At 56.0% G+C, this 16,617-nt stretch overlaps 1 protein-coding gene across 4 annotated transcripts in view; it reads right to left on the bottom strand.

The window, feature by feature from the left end:
* The window catches only part of MGLL (monoglyceride lipase), a 244,935-nt gene that overhangs the window by 67,523 nt on the left and 160,795 nt on the right, over nucleotides 1-16,617 (bottom strand). For 3 of the 4 annotated variants that reach the window (XM_060023168.1, XM_060023167.1, XM_060023166.1), the window contains one exon: nucleotides 10-116. In XM_060023168.1, the coding sequence (XP_059879151.1) occupies nucleotides 10-116 (107 nt within the window). Of the gene's footprint in view, nucleotides 1-9; nucleotides 117-1,662; nucleotides 1,856-16,617 lie in introns of those variants that run through there. The other variant, XM_060023169.1, reaches the window with a different exon arrangement.

Below are 16,617 nucleotides of genomic sequence, written 5' to 3'. Positions count from 1 at the left end.
GCTACTCACCATGGTCGTGGGCGAACACCAGCAGCTCCAGCCCCACCAGCATCCGAGCCAGCTCGTCGTAGCGGCCACAGTGCTCCCCCGCTCCGTGGGACACAAAGACCAGGGCCCTGCAGGGATGAGAGACGGCTGTTAGGAAGGTGCAGGCCATGGAGGCCGTGTCCAGGGCGGGGCAGGGCTCCGGCAACATCAGCGGAGAGTCAAACACTAAATCACGGGTCTAAGTGAGAGGGCACGCTGTTAAAACATGGGCTCCAGGGTCACCCAGAACGGAGCCGGTTCCTATAGAACAGTCACCACAACAGTGTCTCCAGCCGGGGGCTGAGGGAGTCCCGGGAGCTCACTTCTGCAGGTGCTGGCGTATGGCGGGTCCTCCATCGGCCCCACCCAAGGGGCCAGACCTGAGCCAATCAGGGCACCAGGGTCGCAGCCGCAGTCACTGGCTCAAGTGGCTCCAGCCAAGTGAATGGGTCCAGGAGGAGCCGACCCTAGAGGACAGGTCAACCCAAGAGAGGAGAGGCACGTAGGGGGAACCCAGTCCTAACGGTGTTGTCTGGGCCCTGAACCCAGCCAGACCTGAAGCCAGCACACTCCCAGCCCTGCTCCTGGCTGTGCCGTGCAGGCACTGGGTTTTCTGTCACTTGTGCCGACAGACAGCTCTTCCCACTGCGGATAACTCCATTCGCACGTGCTTGCCCTCAGCTGCTGGAGTTTGTGCTCCGTGTGCACCTTTTCTCCCCTTCCCCCCTTTGCCCACCTGGCTCCCTCCTCCCTCCCTTCCAGGCCCCGCTCAGGGCCCCTCCTCTGAGGGAGATTCCACAGCTTCCTCTGGGCTCCACACCCTCTTCCCAGCAGGGGCCAAGCGGCTTGCTGCCCTCCCCGCTGGCTGTAACCTCCTTGAGGACACACTGACTCACTCTCTCTCTCCCTCTCTCCCTCTCGCTGCCTCTTTGTGGCTGGCACGGTTTTGAGCTACAGCTGGCACTCTGCAAATGCGGTTTGAATGAATGAAGGAAGGAAGGAAGGAAGGAAGAGGCTGTGACGTTCTGAAATAAACACGGTATCTCGCACCCAAGATCTGTGCGGTGGAAGCCTCAGGCCTGGAAGCAGAGCCTGGCTGGGCGCCCAGTCCCCCAGCCGCCGAAAGCCTTCCATGTGGTGAGCCCACCTGCGGACACAGACAGCAGCCCCCATCACACCGCGGCTCACCCCAGAGTGACCCAGCAGTGGAGGGTTACAGGAGGGCACTCAGATTCTTGAATATACAACTGCCCAGTCTAGTACTCAGCATGCAGCCCAGGGAGGCTAGAGTCCCCTTCAGGCGAGGGAGGAACTCCTGTGAGCCACGCCCATAAAGACGAGGGCGGAGGGAGAGGGGGCAGGAGGGGGAGGACAGCAGCTGCCCTTTCACGGAGCATTCACCATGTGACAGTTCCTCCGCTAAGTCCACATACAGGTTTCTAACCCTCATAATCATCCTACCCTTACCTTCTTTACAGCTGAGAGTGAAAACCAGAGGTCACACAAGCGGGTAAAATGTAGAGCAGAGCATGTCACCACCCGGCTTCCAGGTCTCCAGCGGGCAACCAGCAGGCCCAGAGTACAGGTCGCCCTGTCCCTTCCTGTCTCACCACTCCTCGGCCCCTTCCCGCTCACCGCCCGTCCTCGCGAGGAGCTTCCGGCCATTCTTCAGCAGCACCAGCTCCTCCCACCTCAGGGTCTTTGGCGCGTCTCCCCGGAGCATCCTCCCCCAGACCTCCCATGGCTGCTCCTCGTGCCTGGGACTCATGGAAGACGTCTCCTGGAGCGGCCTCTGTCCCTCTGACCTTTCTGACCTACACTGGGCCCTCACTGCACATCACAGTTGGCCCTTGTTCGCACTGGGCCCTCATTGCACATCACAGTTTGCCCTTGTTTATACTGGGCCCTCACTGCACGTCACACTTTGCCCTTGTTTACACTGGGCCCTCACTACACATCACAGTTTGTCCTTGTTTACACTGGGCCCACACTGCACGTCACAGTTTGCCACTGCTTTGCTATTCACTTGCTCACTCGGTTCCTGGCTCTCTCCTCCACTTCGAGGTCAGCTCAAGAGGCCAGAAGCCTTGTCCACCTTGCTGCCCCAGCCTAGTGGCACTGGCACATACGTGGTGAGCGAGCAGACTCCTGGGTTCTCTCTGCAGCTCCCCTCTGCACCCCGCATTTTATTCTCTGAGCAGCACACAAAGCCCCAGCACTAACCTCAGTTTCCTTCTGCATCTGTCCTCCCTGCCCTTTTCCTAAAATACAGCAGACATCTCACACCCTCTTCACTGCTCCACGGAATGTCCAGCCACCTCTGCTTGATCAGACGTCAATCTGGGCAGATTACACCTGCCCACCTGACACTTCCGGGGTCGGCTGATGGGATGTCCCTCAGCTACCCAGAGCATGGCTGGAACCTCTAAAGAGCCATCATCTGCCGTCGGCACGAGGGGCTGTGCTCCCAGAAGGGGCAGCTCAAGCACTTTAACATCCTTGGGGAACGTGGCAGCTGCTGGATTAATTCAGCCCACAGCTAACGCGGACAGACAAGCCGGGTCACGTGACAGACAGCCAGCCTCTCCCTGCGGCCAGGATCCACTGGGTGGAGGAGGACTTCAGGGTCTCAGTTTGCATCCACAGGAGTGGCACACGGCATCACTGCCACCATGCCTGGAACTGTCTGTTAACAGAGCCCAGCCTGGACAGAACGTGTGGGAGAACGGGTGCTCTTACTGTACAGGAACAACTTCTCCCCCAGCGGTTCTCAACTCGGGCCACACCTGAAATCACCTGCAGAGCCTTCCAAAGTGCCAAGGCTGTGTCCCACCCCCGGAAGCTGCTCTGGTTAACTGGTCTGGGCGGGAGAGTGCCCCAGAGGTTCCGCTGTGTGGCCGAGGCAGAGAAGCACCTCTCACCACGTGCAGTGCGGCCAACGATGCTGCTCAGACGCCACGTGGGATCCCCAGTGGCGAGAAAGCAGCCCTTCTGGCATGGAGACTATTGGGGCCACTTATCTCCCGGAGGGACATGCTGGGTAAACCACAGGCTTACCTGGATCGCTGTAGAGGCTTCTGAGGCATGCCGCCACACACACACACACACACACACACACACACACACACACACACACACACACACCCCCCACACACACACACACCCCACACACACACAGATGGGCAGCACCTGCACGCTCGCCTCCCCCAGACCCAGGCCAGGCTTCTCCACGGACACGCCCTCCGGCACTGGCCTCGACTGGTCCTAAGCTGCTGCTGCCATTAAGTGGGGTCCCCTTAGTTGCTAGTTTCAGCTCTCACCTGGACCCCAATTCCGAAACATCAGTCTGCCCTCCTGCTCCCCACACTTCCCTGCTCCCTGGACCTGAGCCTTTATTTTGTAGAATGCGTCTAGCAAAGTGAAGATCCAGTCACATGAGACTTCTCGCTGCGTCAGAGAGAAGCTACAGGCCCCGTGGTCACGCCCTCATCTCCCTTCTCCCCTCGGCCGAGGGCTACCCTTCTTCCTAGCGCTCAGATAAGCAGATCGGGGTGCACTGCTAAATGTTTAATAACCGTAGGGAGTGGTCCTCATTTGTAGGGTTTGCCAGTTTCCACGGTGTAAATGCTCTCAGCACAGCGGATTTCAAGTTATTAACGTGACACCACTGGACACGGTGCTGGGGAGAGGTGTACACAGTCGACTCCCGAGAGCCAGGCAGGTGGGCGCCGGCACGGAACCCCTGCGCCAACCGAGGCCTCTCTGGGGACCCCTCTTTTCTGACTGTGCTTGGACTGTCGCTTGGGTCTCAGGCCTTTTCTGACCACCTCAGGTGAAGGGTCCCTTCGGCACGCGACACCGTCTGAATCACTGGTCCACGGCCACGCCTTGCTTTGCCTCCCCGACCCCTGGCCGGCACGTACTCTCCAGAGCAGAGGTCTCACTGATCTCATTTATGCCCAAGTTCTCAGCTGAGGAACATGCCGGCACACACAGGAGCTTAGGAAGGATGTGCTGACAGGCTGCAAGACCCCTGGAGCCTGGATCCCTCTGCCCACCGCACCCCACAGGCTCAGACCTCATGCCCGGGGTGTCCCTCTGCCTCGCCCCACCCACCCGTCAGGAGACCTTCCTGCCTCCCCCACCCCCAGGCCTGCTGTACGTGGAGCCCCTGCTCACTGTCCCGTCCTGCGATCTAAACCTGAGGCCGGGCCCCAGCCCCTCCCAGGTCCCCACCTCGCTGCCACGGGAACATCCAGCCATTTCCCGAGCTGCGTGTTTACGCTGTGTCTCTGGGGAAAAGGGAACCCCCCCCAGCACATTCACCACTGCATGCTGGCCGTCACTTGGCATTGCTCCTTTGGGGTTTCACGAAACCCCGTGATTACACTTCAGCTCTGGGAAACAGCACTGTGGAACCAGCACGCCAAGTAAATAAACACCAGCCTCACTCAAGGCTGTGAACAGGGAGCAACGTCTGAAGCCAGGACAACTTGGTTTGATTCCCGGCATTGCCGCTCGTGACCCCGGGCAAGGCCCCTAGCCACTCACGGGATGGCAGCAACGGCAGTCCTTTGACTGAGATCACCCAGAAATACTGACTCAAGGCTTAACCACGTGCCAGGCCCCAGGGACACGAGACGGACGAACAGCACTGCCCCTGCCCTCACACAGCTGACAGTCCAGTAGGAAAGACAGGCCTCAGCAGAGAACACACGTGTCAGCGTGTGCTGTGAGAAGCACCGTGAACACACAGGGGGGCTGCAGGGAGCCTGATCCGCCCTGGAGGGAGCGGCCGGGAAGGCAGGCCGAGAGAGAGACAGGCGTGGTGGGAATGAGAGCTGTCCTTTGCAGGGTCCTGCCCACCCCAGGTCCAGAGAGAAGGCCTCCCATGTGGACGTTGCTGCGAAGAGCCGGGGGTTCTGCATGCAGAGGGTGGGACCGAGCAGGGCAGTGACCCGATCTGACTTCCTGAAGCCCCCGGAGCTGCTGTGGACAACAGAGCAGGGAGGCAGGGGATGACGTCTGCCGAGGAACCCGCGTGGCCAGGCCCCCAGCAGGTGCCAGGGAAGGCAATCCCCTCCCTCCTTCCTCCCCTCGTGTTTGCATCCCCGACAAAGGACGGCAGCGGAACGTCGGCGAGGCCGTTTATGCAGACAAGGCAATACCCGCAGCGGCGGCAACGAGGCTCCAGAAGACGCTGGCGAGGATCTTCTTCCTGGAACTTCTTCCCGGCTGCAGCCAGCCGGGAGCCAGTTGCTCCCATTCCGGGAGAGGGCGACTGTCGGCCCCGGGAGCAGATGGCCTGCCTGGCATCCAGCCTGGGAGGCGGGGCAGCTCCCAGTAAAGCACGTGCCGCCCCTGAGATGAGCACGCTGCGGAGCTCCTCGGCATTTACAAGCCAGCCGCTCTACCTGTGCCTGGGTTTGACAAAGCGGAACTCGCCCTCCATCAAATAACCGATTCTCTTTATTCCTCTGCTTGTTCATTGTTTAAGTGACTGACCTCTCTGGGGCTCAGTTTTCTCAGCTGTAAAAGGGGGACAATCCTAAAACCACTGACCACAGAGGAATCACAAGGTAAACAAGAAAACAGGTGTGGAAGGCTCTGGGTCCTGCCTGGCACTGTCCTCGGTGAGGATGTTTCTCCGACGGCACAGGGGGGTCCTACTTGCAGCCTGGAGGCCGGTTCACGCTGCAGCCCCCGTGAGCTGGCTCCTGCACCTCTGTGGGCCTCGGTTTCTCCACCTGTGAAACGGGGGCACTGGCGCCTCCTCGATGGGGTTGGAGATGAGATGAGAGAAGGTCTGTGGAAATACGCTGAGGGGCTCTGCAGCCCCTGTCATGGGCTCTGCCTCACTCACCCGCTGGACAGCGAGCCCATTCATGGACCCACACTGTGCAGAGGCCCCTGGAAGGGTGGGCGGGAAACGGGCCAGCAGCCTCACGTGCTTCGAAGACAGAGACCGGTGCTGGGATGCAAAGAACTCATCCCCACCTATTTCCTACAGGACTTCGGCCTTGGCTGAGCCCTGCTCCCACCTCCGTCTGCACACCTGCAGGGTGGGCACACGGCCGTCAGGAGAACTAAGGGGACCAACGTACAACACTCGGCCTGGCCTGGTTGAAGGAGAAAACGTCAGCCTCCTTCCTGCTCACCCTTTTCCCAGACATGCTGACTCATCAAAGGAAGAACTGACTGTCCAGCTGAAGAGATGTTCTGCTCGTTTTATTATTTTATTTTATTAGGGGAAAAAACAAAAAAAACAAGGATTTCTTGGAGGAGATTTTTGGTCGGAGGGACACAGTAGATGTTTGCACCAGCAGGCAGCAGCTCAGGTGGGGTCACCTGACCCGGGAAGCGGCAGGCTTTGTGGGCACCAGCCCGCTGACCCTCATAACGTCCCCAATGCAGGGGGCGCGAGGGGCTCCTCCTGCCTCTTCAGGGGCTGCACTTGCTTATTTCCAAGGCGTCCCGCTCAGAAAACTAGATGGACACAGCAGCATCCACATCCACCACGCTCGTTACTGCCAAGGTTTATGACGTAAAAAAATTCCCCTGGGGCTTCCCTGGTGGCGCAGTGGTTGAGAATCCGCCTGCCAATGCAGGGGACACGGGTTCGAGCCCTGGTCCGGGAGGATCCCACATGCCACGGAGCAACTGAGCCCGTGCGCCACAACTACTGAAGCCCGTGTGCCTAGAGCCCGTGCTCCACAACAAGAGAAGCCATCCCAATGAGAAACCAGTGCTCTGCAGTGAAGAGTAGCCCCCGCTCACCGCAACTCGACCAGAGAAAGCCCGCGCGCAGCAACGAAGACCCAACGCAGCCTTAAAAAATACAAACAAAAAAACTCAGCGCATGTGTCACCAGGCCTGCGGGTGGGACTGTGAGGCTGGCTTGGACCCCTTCCCCATAACGAGAGCGGGAGCACGCCGGGCTCTGCAGAGTCCAAACCCAGCTGCCGGAGGACTTGGTTCCTCCTCCCTGGCAGGGCTCCCACAGCGTGAACAGTGTGCAGCAGAGACAGAAATAGAACAGAGCCAGTGAAGGGGGTCTAAAACTTCACAGAGGGAACTAGAAATAGACCTCTCGTTTGTAAAACAGATCGATAATGCCTATCTCCCGGGCCTTGTGAGGAATGATTGAGAGAATTTATGGAAAATAACCCAGCAGGACGCGGGGGGCAGTCAGGCGTTATGTAACAGCCAGTGCTGACAGCTGGTATTTACTTTGGCCAGATACGGGTCTAAGTGTGCTGGGCGCCAGCTCACTCAGGGCCCACAAAAACCCAGAGGTGGGCACCGCTAGACGCCCCACTTTACAGATGAGAAAAGTGGGGCCCCGAGAGGCTAAGCAGCTCTCCTGGGGTCACAGAGCTGTAAGTTTTGAACCTGCACGCTGGGCCACTGTGGGACCACACGATAAGGGGAAGACACCACGTGGCCACATCCAGATGTGCAGTCAGGTGGCGTCCCGAAGGCCCTCGCCCCGGGCAGTAGTGGGAGACTGCAGGATACCTACGCAAGGTCTGCTCTGAGTCGATAACCCTGAGATGAGCGCAGCAGGCCCTTCGCTTCCCTGACTCACTGGACTTAGGAGCACGAAGCGGGGCTGAAGGCCATGAGTAACCCGTGGTGCTGCCTTCCCAGAGCCTCCAGAGTGGACGCCTGGGCTGCCCGCCTGCTGCCCGTGTGACTTCTCCTCCCGCCTGGGCCCCCACTCCCCACCCCCTTCCCTCCTGCTCTGATGTGAGCCTGGTCCTCCAGGCCGCTGGCTCCTGCCTTCCCCGCTGGAGAGCATGGCCGGGTCCCCAGAGTGCACGTGTAAGGCGTGGCCGGCGAGCCCCTGTGAGGCCCTCTTCCGCTTCCTTTCGATGACGCGCATGCCCCCCACCCAATACCAAGACGCTCCCAGAAACAGAAGACAAGCTGAGCGGAGAGCACCGAGCTTCCCCACGTCCCCGCGCTCTGAGCTGTACCCTTCACCACGAGCTTGTTTCCGCGTCGCCCGAAAGGCCAGATCTAGTGAGCTGAAGGCTCATCCTGCGCACCCACAAGCCCTGCAGACAGAGCCGCCCGCCCCCCTTCCCCTCTGGGCTGTGTGCCCTCCTGGCTCAAAGCACCCTGCAGCCTCCAGGTGACCACTGCGCAGCCAGAGCTAATGTCCACGCCCTGGTTACTCCACACAGTGGCGGCTGGTTATGTCTGTCTCTAGGCTGGAGGTGTCTTCTGCATCTCTTAGCTGTCCCAAGACACAGAAGCGGAGAAATTCTTATCTGCTGAGTGAGGTTGAGTCATCCTGCTGAATGAGCTCCCTGCTTACTGCGCCCCCAGGACACCATGCGGCCCGCTCACCCCAGCACTGAACTCCTGAGGCCAGGAGTTTTTCCCTCACTTTCACGGAGATTCTTCACGCTGCAACTGGTTCCACCTGCTGATGCTCCGTCCTCGCGGGAAGGAGGGGCCAGGGCCCTGTCCTTTCGAGTGCATTGTGCCTGGGGCCGCTCGGGGGGCCAAGTCCACACATCTCTCTATGGAGACCGACGGCTACGGACCTGGCTTTAAGAAACTCGTGCTAAATCAATCCATTCACTTTATCTTTATCTCACAGACCAGTAACGTTGCAGAAAAACATGGCTGTGCTCCACAAACGTCCTTCTGTAAGACCTGACGGGAAGGCCGCACAGAAAACCTAGAGTCACCAAAAAGGGGTGAGCTTTAAAAATCAGCTCTCCCTGAGCTCGGACCCCACCCCCGCCATCTGAGAAAGTCACTCGGGTAGGTACCCGTAAAAAGGGAAACGCAATCCCTGCCTCGCAGAGGTGTAAATGACGACGCCCTCAAGATGCCTGCCCAGCACGTGGCGCTCGGCTTCCTCTCCCTGCTCAGCCCACGGCGGCGCTGCGTGAGCCGGGCCTCCTGGGAACTCACCAGGGTGCTTGCACGTGCAGCTCCTGCTCCACACAGCCATTCGGTTACCAGGCAGGTCACCTCCTGGTCTTCCACTCTGGGTATTCTACACATAAGCAGCCCCACCTGTGCCCAAAATGGACCTAAAGCCAACAGGAGGTCACGACTCGAGCCACTTGGACACGGGAGCAGGGCTGGACTGTCAGCCCACCCAAGGCTGCAGGACCTCTCCACGCCCCATGGCTGCCAGCCAGCCAGAAGTCTTCCCGGCTCCAACACGCTAATAAGAGTGGCTCCCACCAAAGAAATAAAGCAGCCGAGTGGAAGCAGGCATGCAGCAGGACGACAGCCGCCCGGGGCCTTGGCTGGCTCAGCAGCTCTCACTGCAACCCACGCATGTCCACGGGAGGAAGGGCCTGCTTTGGCAGATTTGCACAACGGGGTGGTTTCAAAAACCCCACTTAGCCTAAATCCCCATATGCCGACGTTACTAAAACATTAAAAAACAGGTAATGTGTGTGTGTACGTCATAACATAGTTTGATTTTACAAATGATAAGAAGGGCTATTTTGAGTGCCTGTGTGCCAGGGGCTGGGCTCTGCACTCTGTGTGCACAACCGCATCCCCCAGGCTGGAAAAGCTCTGGATCTCCTGGAGCCTTCTCAGATTTCAGTTTATTCCCTCTCCGTAAGTGCCCATTCTTATTTTACAGAATGTTTTATAGCCAAGTCTTCCTGGATCCTGTTGGAAGTTATTGGAAAGTTTCTAAATTTCTTGTAGCAAAGCTACCTGATAATACGTTTCCTCGAGTCCTCAGAAGGATGCCCTTCTGTGGAGCTGTAAAGTCTGGATTTCTGGTGATTTTCATCTTTTGCTCATCCTTTTTGAAAAAGGTCAAGATGTGCCCAGTATCAAGAACTGAGGGGCAATTGTGATGGTCCCGCCAAAACCTTTTAGTCCAGCTGAAGCAAAAGGGGCGGAACTACCCCTAGGGAGCCACCAAGGCTCACAGGAGGAGGAGTAACTAATGTTCCTGGTGAATCTATGAAGGGACAAAGGCCACCAAATCTCCACAAGTGTAATATGAAAAAACGCACACACACACACACCCCACACATAATTTATGTAAGTCTGAAAAAGGAATATGGGTCATTTTGAAAAATGGAAAAATACAGACACGCATAAAGAAAAATCAAATCCATCCATAATCCCACCACCCAGTGACACTGTCAGGAACATTACATTTCCTTCCAGGTTCTCCCTCTCCACAGACATTAAATTTTGTTTTTCATTATTTGTAAGTTAATTATAAATTTATAATTACAACTTACAGCTGTAATTATGGTTTATAATTGTAATCACACTTATGTTCCATTTTGGACCCCTCTTTTGATTCCTCAACGTCTTTCCATGAAGTTTCCTGCAGGAAGTGCAGCACCACCTACTTCCAGAGCTGCTGTGAGTGAACGGACAGAACACCTGAGAAGGCCCCCCGGCACTGCGCCCGCACCTGGGAAGCACCCAGGAAATGGTCAGACGATAAACATCCATCCTGCATCCAGAGCAGACATCACTGATCAACCACAGCTCCCTGTTCTGCTAAACCCAGGAAGCCTCTGAGCCTTTTCAGCTCCACGCTCGGGACTCATACTGTATTCCTACACTGGGTCCTGGTTTTGAAAAGGCTGGTTCTGAACAGCTTCAATTCCTAATTCCCCCAGGATGATGTCACCACCACTTGGAGCATCAAGGCTCTCGCATTCTGTGGACCTGCAACTGGTCCTTCTGCATTCAGCGCGGCCTTCACGAATGAGTACCGTGAAACCACTGCACATGGGTTCCAAAATCGGGGTCTGGCCTCCCAGCATCACGACAGTGATGGGGCTGGATTTAGTTTGAGACCAGAGCTCCTTGATTCCCGGGCCATCGAAGGAACACTGTCACACAACCCTCCAGACAGCAACACATGGAAGCCGATGGTGCCCCGGGAGGTGTCACAGGACGCCTGGAGCAGCCACTCTTCCAGCACTGACCCCACTCAGCAAAGGTTTCCCTGTGCAAGGATAATGAAATCCCAAAGTTGGCCTGCCCTGAAGTCAGTCAACTAGGAAATCACAGGCCACACCAAAGGTGTGTTTCCATACAAATGTGCAAAAGCAAACCCAGCATCAACCAGCTGGAAGCAGAGGGCGATGCACAGTCTGATGCATTTTTAATCCGTAACTTACCACACTGCTAACATCTCTCTTTGGGCACTTATCGCATCCCCCCCGGGCCACCCGTGTGCCGGGGCGTACCTAGCCTGCTAATGTGATATCTCACCTACTCCGCAGAGCCCTTGGGCTCCTGCGACTGACAGGTGTGCCTGCAGTCAGGGCCAGCAGGGAGCAGCACGCGGTGCCGCCCCGTCACCGGGCATGGGGGGTCCGCACCAGCCTGGCCCCCAGCCCCACTGTCCTCGTCTCTCTGCAGAGGACGTTATCCCCAGACTGCTCACCACTCTGCTTCCAGCACACGCACTCCTGGGGCTCTGCCAGCTTCTCCTGGTTGGCTCCCCTCAGCCCTCCGCCCCGTGTGGCTGTCCCCGAGAAGACCTGGGCCTGGCAGAGCAAGGCTGAGGTTCCTCGCCAGCCCACAGCCTTAATGTCTGCAGGCAAAGCCAGGTGTCTCGAGGATGCACAGGACTACCACATCTCCTACGTGATATGTCCCTTGACCTTTCAAGACTCGATCTAGTCTTGCTCTGCACACAGCCTTTTTCTGAGCTGGAAGCCCTCTGAAAGCAGAACCCTGGGGCAAAAAGACTGAGATCTGACACCATCCTTTTATTACAATTGTCTCTAACTCCTTACTTACATACCTACGATTTTACGTATTCTGAATATCACTAATATCCTAAAATATACCAGCTTAGGAAAACAGCGTACAATTGAAAACAAGACAAAATGGGATTTCCCTGGTGGCGCAGTGGTTAAGAATCCGCCTGCCAATGCAGGACACGTGGGTTCGAGCCCTGGTCTGGGAAGATCCCACATGCCGCGGAGCAACGAAGCCCGTGCACCACAGCTGCTGAGCCTGCGCTCTAGAGCCCACGAGCCACGACTACTGAGCCTGTGTGCCACAACTACTGAAGCCCGCGTGCCTAGAGCCCAGGCTCCGCAGCAAGAGAAGCCACCATGAGAAGCCCGCACACCGCAACAGAGAGTAGCCCCTACTCGCCGCAACTAGAGAAAGCCAGTGCGCAGCAACGAAGACCCAATGCAGCCAAAAAATAAATAAATTTATAAAAAAAAAACAAAAGAACATGCCCGGCACAGAGCAAGCCGCTCACTATGTTGATAGATTCCATCAACTTTGAAGGAAAACTTGCTCATTCCAGCAGAGAGTACTTTGGGTTCAGGTGGGAAGTTCGATTTAGGTGAAAAGACAGGTGTGGACTCCTCGCCGGTCCCCTGAGCCTCCGGTGCTCAAGGTGCATCCTGGGCGCGCGTCACAGGCAGCCGGCCTCCAGCTCAGCCTCTGCTTTGAGCCCCAGGCCTACCTCTGCGGCCGTGCCGGCCACCCCTGCAGCCTCTGGACACGGAGCCCCGGGCCTGACCCCCCGAGATGGGCCTCACCTCTCATGTGCGCTCTCTCCACCCCTTCTGCTACCAGCCCCGGCCCCCGTTCCCCCAGATCGAGGATCACAACAGCCTCCAACTCCACACCCTGCCCCCAGCCCTCCCACTCCAATCTGTGCCAACACAAACCCCAGCTTTCTGGCGTGCTGACACCTGCGCCTTCGCTGGGCCCTCTCCTCTGCCAGGCCCCTGTCCGGGCTCTGCACCTCTGCCTGTCCTAAGAGGCTCTGCTCCAGGCCCTCCCAGGGTGCCCCAGCCACGGGGGTCTGGGGAGGACATGGGTGGTCAGGGCGGCCGCAGGGAGCTGAGGCCACGGACGACGCAGCCCAGCAGGGGAGTGGCCAAGAGACACCATGGGCAGAGCAAGTGGGCGGTGGGAGGAGTCACAGGACCACAGGTAACAAGGCTCAGGACAAGGGCTGGCAGAGTGCCCACGATGGAAGGGACAGGCAGGGCTGCCTCGGACGTCGTCAAACACGCAGGGCAAACGGTCAGGGACCAGGGGCTCCGAAGCAGCCAGAGGGAAGGAAATACACCTGGGGCCGTCCACTTACCCAAAGCCATACCCTTCATCCCAGCAGACTCTTCCCAGGAGTCCTGTGACATAAGTAGCCAATTTTGCAAAGGAGAAAACGGAGACTCAAAGAGCTGAAGTTACGCACTAGCAATCAGAAGCATCAGAAGTTGGGCTTCCCTGGTGGCGCAGTGGTTGAGAGTCCGCCTGCCAGTGCAGGGGACACGGGTTCGAGCCCTGGTCTGGGAAGATCCCACATGCCGCGGAGCAACTAGGCCCGTGAGCCACAACTACTGAGCCTGCGCGTCTGGAGCTTGTGCTCCGCAACAAGAGAGGCCACGACAGTGAGATGTCCACGCACCGCGGGCCAATGAAGAGTGGCCCCCGCTCACTGCAACTAGAGAAAGCCCACGCACAGAAATGAAGACCCAACAGAGCCATAAATAAATAAATAAATAAATAAATAATTTTTTTCAAAAAAAAAAAAAGAAGAGTCAGGAGTAGAATCTGGATCCACCTGACCTTGAACCTGTGCTCTGCCCATCCCACCAGGATCCCCGAGGGCCCCAGCTCATGGCTCCAACCCTCACCAGCATGGACCTACCCGCCCCTTTTGGGGGGGTGGCGAGAAGATGAAAGAGATTATGCGTACGGACTGCATTTTGCCAACTGTATGTGACCAGCTACCAGCCTCAAGTCCTCTCTTAGGGTGAGACGGGCAAATGAAGGGGAGTGAAGGATGAGTGCAATCGTGACTCGGCCTCTTTACTCTTCCCTGTTTGGTGGCCGACAGCTCATCTCCCAGCTACATTACCAGCAGAGACAGTGAACTGGGCTTCTTGGAAGCCCCCAAACCCTTGGAGCGTGGGGCAACAAGGCGGGAGGGACTTGTGCCCTGAGTGGCCGTGTGGACCCCTGGACTGGTGATGGAGAGAGACATAGACCTCCATCTTGCATGAGCACCATGTTTCTTTTTCACAACACTCAGGCTGAACCTTAACAAACGCAGACCCTCGTGTACGAGATCCCTTCACACATGCACGTGCAAGCTGATGTGCGTTCACACCCAGGCTCTGCTGTTCCCTAACTGCAACGGTGGGCAACTTGCTGAATTCTCTGCTTCCTCCCGTGTGAAACGAGGATAACACAGGACCGGCAGTGCAGATGACACAGCACACACACTACAAAGCTGGCTACTGTCAGCGTAGTGGAGTGTTCTCCTGCCAACAGCCCCGTCAGTCAGCCTGTGCTGGAGGACGCAGGTTTTATGTGGGTCCCGTGGCGTCAGCTACTGTCTTCCTGCCCCAGCTGATATCACCGTCCTCACATCCATTTTAACGCAAGATCCTAACAAGCACAGTGGTAAGAACTGCAGAGCAAAGTTCCAATGCTGCAAGGCTCCTCCAGCATGTTTCCCAGAGCATCTATTTCCTTAAAAAAAAAAAAAAATCTATCTATCCATCCAGCTATATGCACATAGACACAGACATATTTTTCCCTAGAGAAGACGAAGCCCCATGAAAGGGTCCATCCATCCATCCATCTATATGTAGATAGATACAGACATAGACATATTTTTCCCTAGAGAAGACAAAGACCCATGAAAGGGGATGGAAGGCTGCGATGACTCCACCTGTAACACCAGGTGGAGGAGCAACAGGACCACTGGGCACAGTCCAATGGCTGCCCGGCTCTCAGCCCCTCATTTCTTCAGTAACAGAGATCGACTGAGCGCTGGGTTTCTGGACCAGGCTCTGGCTTAGGCTCTGAGGACACATCTGAATTAGATAAAGTCCCTACCCTGGTGCAGACAGAATGATCAGCAAATAAACGTATGCCAGGTCACATTAAAGCACCATGGAGAGAACAGTCAGGGTTAGGGGCCAAGCGCCACTGTGCTCCACCCCTCAGAGTGCAGAATTGCTTCCTGCAGCACCAGACACTCTAGACACACCAGGTCCAAGACTGCGGTCAGACATTTTCCAAAGAAGATGCACGGATGGCCAACAGGCACATGAAAAGGTGCTCAGCGTCACTAGTCATCAGGGAAATGCCAATCAGAACCACACTGAGCTACCACCTCACACTGGTCAGAATGGCCACCATTAAAGAGCCTACAGATAACAAATGCTGGAGAGGGTGTGCAGAAAAGGGAGCCCTCCTACACTGCTGGTGGGAACGTAGATTGGTGCAGCCACTGTGGAACACAGTATGGAGGTTCCTCAAACATTAAAAGTAAAGCTACCATATGATCCAGCAATTTCACTTGAGAATATATCCAAACGAAATGAAAACACTATGTCCAAGAGATACCTGCACTCCCATGTTCACAGCACATTGTTTACTGTCGCCAGGTTACGGAAACAACCTAAGTGTCCATCGACAGACGAATGGATAAAGATGTGGCATATATTGGGTTGGCCAAAAAGTTCGTTCGGGTTTCGCCGCAAGACGCTATGGAAAACCCCAAATGGACTTCTTGGCCAACCCAATATATACGGTGGAATATAATTCGGCCATAAAAATTGAGGAAATTCTACCATTTGCAACAATATGGATGGACCTTCAGGGCATTATGCTAAGTGAAATAAGTCAGAGAAAGACAAATAGCACATGCTCTCGCTCATACATGGAACCGAAACAGAAACAACAGCAAAATAAGAAAACTCTGAGAACAAGAGATCAGATGTGTGGTTACCAAAGATGGGGGTGGGAGGAGGGGGAATTGGAAGAAGCAGGTCAAAAAGTACAAACTTCCAGTTATAAGATAAGTAAGTCCTGGGATGTGATGTACAGCATGGTGACCGCAGTTACCACTGCTGTACATGGTACAGGAAAGTTGTTAAGAGAGCAGACCCTAAGAGTTCTCATCACAAGGAGGAAAAAAAAACTTTTTTTTTCCATCTGTATGAGATGAGCAATGTTTACCAACCTAATGTGATAATCATTTCTAAGTCCATTAAGTCAAATCATTACGCTGCACACCTTAAGCTCATACAGTGCTATATGTCAATCACATCTCAATAAAACTGGAAAGCAACATCAGCGACAGCAAAGAGTTTGGTCAGAGAGGGTGTCACTAACTCAGCTGCATGCCTTATTGCTGCCAATAAAGTGCAGAACCAACCAAATATGGGGCCCTCTGAGGTACTTAGCAGCTGACAGTTCCAGTGCCCAAAATCCAGTGAGCAAAATTGGCATCTGGATGCCCTGACGGAGATTACTCAGCCCCTCCCACGTCAGCCCCTCCTCCTATCATCTGCTCGAGGTTCCAGTGAAGTGAGGCGGATAACTGCCTTCCATAAACCAAGTTCGAAACTGATATGGAAATTATTATTCCTCCTGCCTCAAAGTAATTTCCTACGCTTTGGGGGATGCAACCTCCAGGAATGATTTATCTTCAATCGCAAAGCAGCTCTGAACTGTAAGGGGGCAGGAGATTAAGACCCTTCATTAACATGTGTGATCTCTTCAGAGGCGTCTTCTGGCAGCCGTGGCCCTGCGGCTCTGAAAAGGTTCTCGTGCCAAAGGGCTCCTCGGGGGCCG

This window comes from Delphinus delphis, chromosome 10, assembly GCF_949987515.2.
Source record: "Delphinus delphis chromosome 10, mDelDel1.2, whole genome shotgun sequence".
In the NCBI taxonomy this organism is placed as follows: domain Eukaryota; kingdom Metazoa; phylum Chordata; class Mammalia; order Artiodactyla; family Delphinidae; genus Delphinus; species Delphinus delphis.
Note: the sequence above shows the minus strand (reverse complement) of the source record. Positions and strands in the feature narration are given on the sequence as shown.